At 41.5% G+C, this 9,232-nt stretch overlaps 1 protein-coding gene across 1 annotated transcript; it reads left to right on the forward strand.

Annotated features, from left to right (window-relative positions):
• Nucleotides 1-2,085: 2,085 nt before the first annotated feature.
• On the forward strand, nt 2,086-7,010 carry cdipt (CDP-diacylglycerol--inositol 3-phosphatidyltransferase (phosphatidylinositol synthase)). The gene is made up of 6 exons (XM_030058540.1): nt 2,086-2,265; nt 3,353-3,487; nt 4,089-4,242; nt 5,417-5,498; nt 5,822-5,903; nt 6,638-7,010. The coding sequence occupies exons 1-6, from the start codon at nt 2,223-2,225 to the stop codon at nt 6,781-6,783; spliced, it is 642 nt and encodes a 213-aa protein (XP_029914400.1). The 5' UTR covers nt 2,086-2,222; the 3' UTR covers nt 6,784-7,010.
• The last annotated feature ends 2,222 nt before the right edge of the window (nt 7,011-9,232 follow it).

Consider the following 9,232-nt stretch of genomic DNA (forward strand, 5'->3'; position numbering starts at 1 on the left):
TCTCCCTGGCCCACACTCCTGCACCGGCCTGCCTGAAGACGTCCATCATTCTGGTGCCCAAGCAGAACAACACCAGCTCCTTAAACGACTTCAGACCAGTTGCACTGACGCCCATCAGAGCAAAGCGCTTTGAAAGACTCGTTCTAGGCCACATCAAACCTGCACTCCCCTCCACTTTAGACCCACAGAGGATGGCGTAAACACTGCTCTCCATGATTTGTTGAACCACTTGGAGCTGATATATATATATATATATATATATATATATGATATATATAGCACCTTTCAAACAAATGCATGATATTCAAGGTGCTTTACATCTTGACTGACAAATAAGCATTAAATAAGAAGTGAAAGGACAAGGAGACCGATGCACGCTCATAAAATATGGTTAATTTAAAAAATAATAATAATAATAAATAAATAAATAAATAAATAAAATACTGAATAAAATATAAAAAACAATATGGAACGATTTAAAACAGTAAAAAACAGCAATAATAAAATAACTCAAGAATAAGATACTGAATAAAATATAAAAACAATATGAAATGATTTAAAACAACAAAGACACAGCAATAATAAAATAACTCAAGAATAAGATACTGAATAAAATATAAAAAAAAACAAGATGAAAAACAATAAAAATGAAGGGGTCGTGTACGGATGCTTTTTGTTGACTTCCGCTCTGCCTTTAATACCGTCGTTCCCAGCAGGCTGGTCACAGAAACGCAGGATCTTGGTCTCGGCAGCAAACTCTGTCGGTGGATTAAGGACTTCCTCATTGAACGCCCACAGACGCTGAGACTCGGACCCCGCATCTCCCCACCCCTGACCCTCCGCACCGGAGCACCACAGGGATGTGTGCTGAGTCCCCTCCTCCACTCCCTGGAGTCTTTCGTTTTAATTGAAGAGTCACCAGATTTCATTGTATGTGTACATGCAGTAACAATAAAGGCATTCCATTCAATTCAATTCCAACCTCTGAGGCTCTGTGGGCTTTAATCCTGTTATCCCTGTAAACATATGCCCTCGATGCTCCAGATGATAACAGTCGGCCTCCTGCTCTTGAGGTACACTTCCCATTGGCTGACATGCTCCAAATGAGATGGGAGGAGGATGGCACCATTTCTGTCTTATGTAACAGCTGGGGAGAAGTGAAGCTTTTTGACGTGTCCATTGAAATATACCCAGTTACTGTTCACTCTAATTGTGTGGCATTAAGTTTTAAGGGTTTGCTACAGGTCAAAGGTCACCAACAGAGCCTCACTAGATTGCCATAGCGATCCTGTAGTACACAGCTATTTGTAGGCTTAGTGTTGTAGTGGCTGGTGCAAAGCAATGAGAGAGAAACCATGTCATTGGGAATAAATGAGCCCTCATCCCTCATGCAGGGACAACAGTAAGTTTGGATTGCCTTTTTTTTTTTTTTTTTTTTTTTGGATAGTATTTTATATATTCTGCATTACAGGAGGCCACAAAATGAATGAGCTGCATGAAGAATAGAGGGCTTGACATGAGGCTAAAAATAACTTTCAATTTTCTCTGGTACAATTTAAAGGGGAGGCGCGCTCAGCATCAAGGCATGTAGTTATGTCGTCACTCGTCCGGAAAGCAGAGGTGTCAAGACACAGCGAGGCCCGTCGAAAATACCGGAAGTTTTCGAATTAAAAGCGTGTGCAATAACAAATATCGCTAATGTAATGCTCATTGGACTCACTGGGTTATACATGGAATCCAACTAGAATGTCAATATAACATGTAGTATATTGCACATGGTTTATTCGATGAGTACATCATACCCCATGACAAAATATGTGTTGATGTTAAATGTCATACGAACATTGTTTTGGGAAAGACCTGCACAATTTTATAACGCTGAAATGAGGTTCAAAAATATTGGAACAAAGAAATGAATTACTATTAATTTTGTCATCCTAATTGGCACATATTACATCCATAAGACGAAATGGTTTGATTCCAAGCCACATTTCAATGTCTTTGAGATGGAGCTGAAGCGGCAAAGAACTCTCACGGTTTTATTTTGAAATAGCAGGAAGTTGCGAGGTTTCCGCTCGAGCGGAACTGACCATTCGGAGAAGTCAATCACCTAACAGCAGTCAGCTCCAGTGCACACAGCTAAAGCTAGCAGGTATTCCTTCGCTACTTGGAAACTAGACAGGTAACAGACGCGCTGGTGCAGCTAGCACCGTCCCTCAGAGATGGCCGAAGAAAACATCTTCCTTTTCGTTCCCAACTTAATCGGTGAGTTTTTCCGCTCCCCGAAACGCGTAGCTAGCTGTTAGCTTAGCTCGGTTAGATCCGGTGCCTGCTTGTTTTAGATTGTGTGGCCAAACTGTCAGTCCCGTTCTAAACTATGCCAAGTTTAAACGGCCTCCCTCATAAGCAGCTGCACACACCCTGTACGAGCCACTGTCCAGTTCAGGAGCTCACAAGTAACAGTTAAGGAGAAGCAAATGATGTCAGTTACGTGAAAACTTGTGGAACTAGTTAGCTTGTGAGTGCTCCTCCGCCGTGGTGTGAGGGGAACACTTCAGTTCAGTCCGCTCTTAAAAGCCACAATTGAATTCAGGTGAAGTGCTGCTTGGTGGATCATGAGTATGCCCAGTCTATTATTGCCATCAGCCGTGTGCTGGGATTTGTGAATGTTAGCTCCATAAGCAGGCAGCCTAATGAACTAGCCTGATAGATTTGCAGTGGTGTTTGGCGGCGTATCAGTTTCTTCCTGGGGCTGCTGCTAAACCAATCTAGACTCAAGGTGGCAAAACCTCTAGTTTTTGAAAAGATCCGTGTCTGTACATGATCATTGGAAAGGCATAGCGATCAGCTCATGAAATTAACCACTCCCAGCAGTATGTAGCATTTTAGACACTGGTGCATATTCTTGCAAAGGCTCATGGTCAATTCTTTATCAGTGTTTTAGAATATTCTATAGGTGATGCAGACAACCATGTGCAATAAAGTAATAGTAATAAATTGTATTGCTTCATATAAGGATGGAGCGCCTTAGTTTATTTCCTGCATCACCTACAGATTCATATCAAGGATTTTGTCTTTTGGGCTTTAAACTGCCCCACTAAAGAGCACATTTCATATGAGCCATTAGAGTCATGCAGTGCTTCCTTCTCCCTTTCTAAGTGTTATAATATTCTCTTTGATGTCATTTTAAAGTGTACCCTCTTAGCTTTCATTCAAGCCTATGCACTAATGTTTTATGATTGGTCGCTGAGGCCTTGGCAGCCAGCAGCAATGTTCAGCCTCATGCTGGTGATTACAGATGAAAGGAGACGGTGTCGACCGACTTGAGCGTGCTCTCTCCTTGTAACTGCAGGTTATGCCCGGATCGTGTTGGCCCTGCTGTCATTCTACCTGATGCCATGCTGCCCGCTGCCCGCCGTGTTCTGCTACCTGCTCAGTGCGCTCCTGGACGCCTTCGACGGCCATGCTGCCAGGGCACTTAATCAGTGTATGCATCGAAGCTCTGACACAGTGTGGCCCAGTATAAGAAATAACCCTTTCTCATTCAGCATGCTTGCACTCTGACCTGACAACAGTCTCATATCAGGGGGTGTCACTTTAATACGCCCAGAGGTGATGAATAAGCAGATTTAGTTAGAGAGAATAGTGGTGCTGAAGCTCCCTCTGTGGGAGGTTGTGTTTGTTCCGGCTTGTGAAGGTTATACATCATCCTCCACCAGCTCTATACACTCAGTGTCCAGTTTATTAGGTTTATTAGGTCCACTTGCACAATCTAATACAATACAAGCTGTTGTGCCACAAAGTTTCCTCTCCTGCTGCCTATAATGCTCAGCTTGTCTTGTTGTCACGGTAACAGAGGTGTTCATTCACTTCTATGTTTGGCATTGAGCTCATAGTTAGTGCTGCTGTTGGACTGGACTGCATTTTACTGAGAGCTTTTTCTAATATTCTGTAAATTGTATGACACACATTTGTATAAGAAGCTGACCCCAACAGTCATCTCATGGCTTCCAGAGAGGTATCATTTAGAAATGCACGTGTTTACTGAGATTTTTTTCCAACGTCGAGTCTCCTGGTGTCTTGACAAGCTACCAAGTTCGGCGCCATGCTGGACATGCTGACAGATCGCTGTGCCACCATGTGCCTCCTGGTGAACCTGTCCCTGCTCTACCCGTCCTACACCTTCCTCTTCCAGCTCAGCATGACTCTGGACGTGGCTAGCCACTGGCTGCACCTTCACAGGTACTGCGCTGCTCCCCTGGCAGACGGTGCGTGGCTCTTAAAACACTTTGTTGATCTAAAAATAATGCTTTACTGAAGTACCACACAGTGTCTTTGTGGTAGATGGTCTATGTGCTTTACAGAAGAATTGATCTTGGTTAGACTGGTGGTAGTGTAGTCACTCAGGTGTGAGTCCACATGGTGCTGAAATATCCTCATTAGTTGCTGTGTGCTCCCCTGGCCTGCTAATTCACAACATTGTATTTCTATTTCCATTCACTTCCATAAACAGTATAATAAAGATCTTAAAAAAGTATTAAACTTGCTGATATGGTGTTGTACTATTCTATAAGCAGGGAGTCTGATTTTAGGGATGCTAACCGGTGGCCGTTTGACCGCTTGTTGACCGTTTGAACTTTAACCGAATAATCTTGTCGGTTAATTTTAAGGCCGAACGTGTCGTCGCCGACACAAATGCGCACGTCATATTGTCAACACCGTAACTTCCGTAAAGTTTGCTCTATCGAAAAATTCCAACTGTTCTTGAAAGCTAAGCAGTTGCTCATGAACCCACATACAGTGTAATACGGTAAACATGGCGACGGGGCGCTCTGCGGGCTTGGATTACGTCATCACGCTCAGAGCACAGCTCGGTAGAGACAGACCGGAGAAACGAGCCAAGCTTATGGTGATCACGTATAGTTTTGAACAAAGTATGTCATCAGTAGCGGTTTAGGCATGGGCGAAGCGGGCATTTTTTCATGTCACGTCGGGGGCGGCACGAGCGCAAAAAAAAAAAAAAAAAAAAAATCATCCGCGCTGCAAAGCAGTTTTCTATTACCGTATTCATCCGAATGTAAGACGCTATTTTTTCCATTGAAAATGCCCTGAAAAATGGGGCATCCGCACCTGCAAACTTTACAGACAGTAAACTTTACAGACAGTCAAATAATATTCTCGGTTAACCGAAATAAACCGATTAATGAGGCCCGGTGGTCGACCAAGAAAATTTTCCATTTTCGCCATCCCTAGTCTGATTCAGATGTGCCACTCCTCACAGTGTATTGACTCCAGCTGTCTAGAAACCAGGCAGAAGATTTGGTAGCTGCTGGCTCCCGACTAAGAAGGGAATCTTTGTGCCTTAATTTGCTCTGGTCACTTATTCTCTTTGTGTTTTTATTTCCGCCTGCCTCAGTTCAATGATGAAAGGAGCAGCCAGTCACAAGACCATTGACCTCTCTGGCAACCCCATCCTTCGCATCTACTACACATCCAAGGTAACACACACACACACACACACACAGAAATACAAAGCAGTGTTGAGAAGAATATAAATGTCTTATCCATACGCCTCCCCTCCCATTAGCTAAGTGTGGAAAAGTTTCCATTTAGGTTTTGGCAATGCTGCGACAGGGGAAGAACGGTCTTGTTGTGACTCTGTTCTTGTGTAAGTGTGCTCCTCTGAACCCAGCACACTGGATAATGACGGAGCTGAATGTGCTGCATTTCAAGAAATATGTGAGCTGTGAAAAGCGCAGGCAGCTGTGAGCTGGTCTTTGGCTGTCTGTTTTGGTCCCTCTGACCGGCCTGTCTCCCACAGCCCGTGCTGTTTGTCATGTGCATGGGGAATGAACTGTTCTTCTGCCTGCTCTACGTCCTCCATCACATCGAAGAGCCTGCTGGTAAGCTTGGACTGCTCCGCATATTCACATATGACGGCTAACATTCCTGAAAATAACCACCTTAATCCAGAATTCTTATAAGGAATGCCTCCCATTTCAGATATCTGCAATCTAGTTGTTACTACTCATAACTCAAGTGAGCCAATTGAGTATTTATTATTATTATTTTGGATATCCAGAATCCAAAGTAAGAACGTAATCCAAATCCAAAGTAAGAATTATATGGCAGATATCCAGAATGTTTATTCTAGATGTGAAAAATGCAATTGTGGATATCTGAAACTGAAAGCCCAATACACATGAATGACAAAAGTGACATAATTTAACATAATAATAATGTTGTGGATATCTGAAGTGACGATTGTGGATAGGACAAATGTCATTGTGGATATCTGAAATATTCTTTTTGAGGAAGAATTGAATTGCTGTTATCTGCAATCTGTAACATATTTCCAGTCTAACTTTTAAATGTTAAAACATTTAAAACAGCCATTTATACTTTTTAAAGATTTTTAGATGTGTACAACTGAAGATGTAGATATCTTGAAGTACAGTTTGTACTAGTAAAAATGTTTTTGTGGATAGCTTTAATGACCCTTCTGATGAGTGACAATACAGTTTGACTGACTTGGAGAAATGCTGTGATCTAAAATGTCATTACAGGCAGGAGTGTGTTTCGGTTCAATGTTCTAACAGTTTGTCATAAAGCGGCGTGTGTCTTCTCCTTGCTCCAGCCTGGCTGTACTGGCTGCAGGGAGTGTGTGCTGTGATTTCCTTCCTAAAGGCCGGCATCAGCGTGCTGCACCTCATCACTGCCTCCAGGAACATGGCTGCTGTGGACGCGGCCGAGCGTGAAAAGACCATGACCAAGACCCAGTGAGACGCCACAACAGCTGAAACGCTGCCATCAAATCTTCTCCCCTTTTTTTTAATTTATTTATATTTGTGTTTTTAAAGCTAGACATTGTGGAGCTGTGTGCACACGTCAGATTGTCGTGCATACACTGTCTCAGTCTTGGAGAGAGAGAAAGGAATTCCTGCATCCACTGATGTGGAAGATTAAAAAACATTGCTTTGGAAACATTAAAAAGACTTTGTACAACACTGTCACTTCTGACTGCATGAATTAGTTACTTAAAGGACCATACCAGTGATTTTACATGTTAAGCATAATATCTACAAAATGTATAAACTTCACAATTCTGCTATTCTATTTTCCACAGCAAGCAGTCATATTTTAAAACTCCAATCATTTTTCTTCCTTTTTATTGAGCCATTTGGTTTCAAGTCATTCTCCGACAGCATGAAATTTTACTTTCAGAGACTTCAAACTTTCTTCACAGTACCAGTACTCCATCATCGTAATAAAGTCCTCCACACGAGCTTTTCTAAAAGCAGCAGCACTGTTGTGTTTTAGTGACTTGAAATTAGGTGATGTGGTCTTTCCACCATAAAATAATGAAATGTTTGCTTTCCACAGCCAGTTATCAGCTCTGTGGTTTATGAATATTAAGGACTTTGTTAGCCACAGAAGCAGAACATTATAAAGTGGCTGTTTCAACCAAAAATTCAAATTTGAAAATTGAGGGATTTTGATTTTATGTTGTGAAATCTTTAGTACCCCTCCATGATTTGTAAAATGGTTTGTTGCAATGTAAAAATCACTGGTATGGTCATTCAACTTGTAACTTTTTTTTTAAATGCATAACACAACTTTTTCTTTCCTGGTCAGTTTCTGGCTTGTAAAAACACCTGCAGTAGTTTGGCCTCCTGGTATTTTTCTTTTCTTTCTTTTTTGCCATGATTGTCATGGTGTTTTATTGTTTTGTCATCAGGTTGAGTCATCCCTGCGTTGTATGTGCATTGCAGCAAGACATCAGTGTCGAGGTACCTTAGTGTGATGTTTTGTTGGTCATATTTGTGAATACATTTTGTTTTTTACTGTACCAGCCTGCTGACTGGTGGCCGTTGTTGCCTGAGAGGCGCCAGCAGCAGTGCATTCAGAAAGCGGTTGATATATGTCCCCCGCCTAGCGAAGGCAGCGTGTACATTCTTTTCAGATGAAAGCTATAATGTTGCTGGTGCCCACTGGATCCTTTGAGATCTTTGTAGTCCAGTGTGTACACTTTAATAGTGTTAGAAGTCGGTGATGTGTGTTTGGTCCCATGTTGTTATTTCTTATTCCCTTTGATAACTGGGTTACCATGGCTAGCAGCTACACTGGAGTTTGATCTACAAAAAGTGTCTCAGCGATGTTTTTGCCAGTCTCTCATGATCAAAGAACAATGGCTTCTCTCTAGAGTCACCATTTTGCACCATTGTTCAACAATTATTCATTGTAGAAGAGGACAGATAACCGGAGCAGCAGATAGAACAGAGCGCAGTGCCATCACAGGACAGGTTGTGTTTTGAGTGCGGGACATGGCCACCATGACAGAGGAGCCCTGACACACAAGATAGCAGGCGATGTAGAAGTACATCTGTGCCCAGCCACGTAGAGCACTTCGTCACTGATTTGTGAACACCAACAACTCACCATTTGTTCTATTACCAAGTTAATAATGAAAATATCCACCAAATCTGCAACACTGACATTTAAACAACTTCTTGGTTGATGTCTAAAGACTTTTTTTGTTACATTCTAGTGTCTGTTAAACATTTGACAAACACGCAGTTCACTGGATTTTTCATACTCACAGCACCAAGAGTTGACCAAGAGATAAGGAAGGTGGTGTTTTTCTTCAGAGATATTTCCACTATGACATTCCAACCACTGTCTGTTTTCCTTTTTATTTTGTACTGAGATTCCTATTCATTTTTGTTGATACAATGGGTAATTGTTGCACAAGATGTATTTGGGGCTTACTTGGTGTTTATGATGTTGCAGCTTTTTAAATAAAAGTGTTTAGAGTAAGTTTTTCTATTTATATTCGAATTTGCTTGAAAGTTCTGTAGGGCACAGTTCATATCACGAGTGGCACATACCTAAGTATTATCGTTTGTGGTGTTGTATTACAAATTCAGAAGCTTTTTTTAATCATTATTTTATTATCAGTCTGACCAATAGTAAATGCTGTGTGCACCAGACAGCTGAATGTTGTAAAGTCATGTTTCAATGCAGAATGTGTGTAAAACATTCATATATAAATGTTCACCTCATGATACTGTTTTTGAGAAACTCATTTTGCTAGAATGTATTATAAAATACAGGTCTCTGACAATGGGCTGATTCATAGTTAATTAAATTATGTCATTATAGATATATAAATAAATATATGGCTACTGTTTCCATGCACTGGCTTAGACTTGCATTTATTGTCAAAGGGTGG

Source organism: Myripristis murdjan, chromosome 8, assembly GCF_902150065.1.
Source record: "Myripristis murdjan chromosome 8, fMyrMur1.1, whole genome shotgun sequence".
In the NCBI taxonomy this organism is placed as follows: Eukaryota; Metazoa; Chordata; class Actinopteri; order Holocentriformes; family Holocentridae; genus Myripristis; species Myripristis murdjan.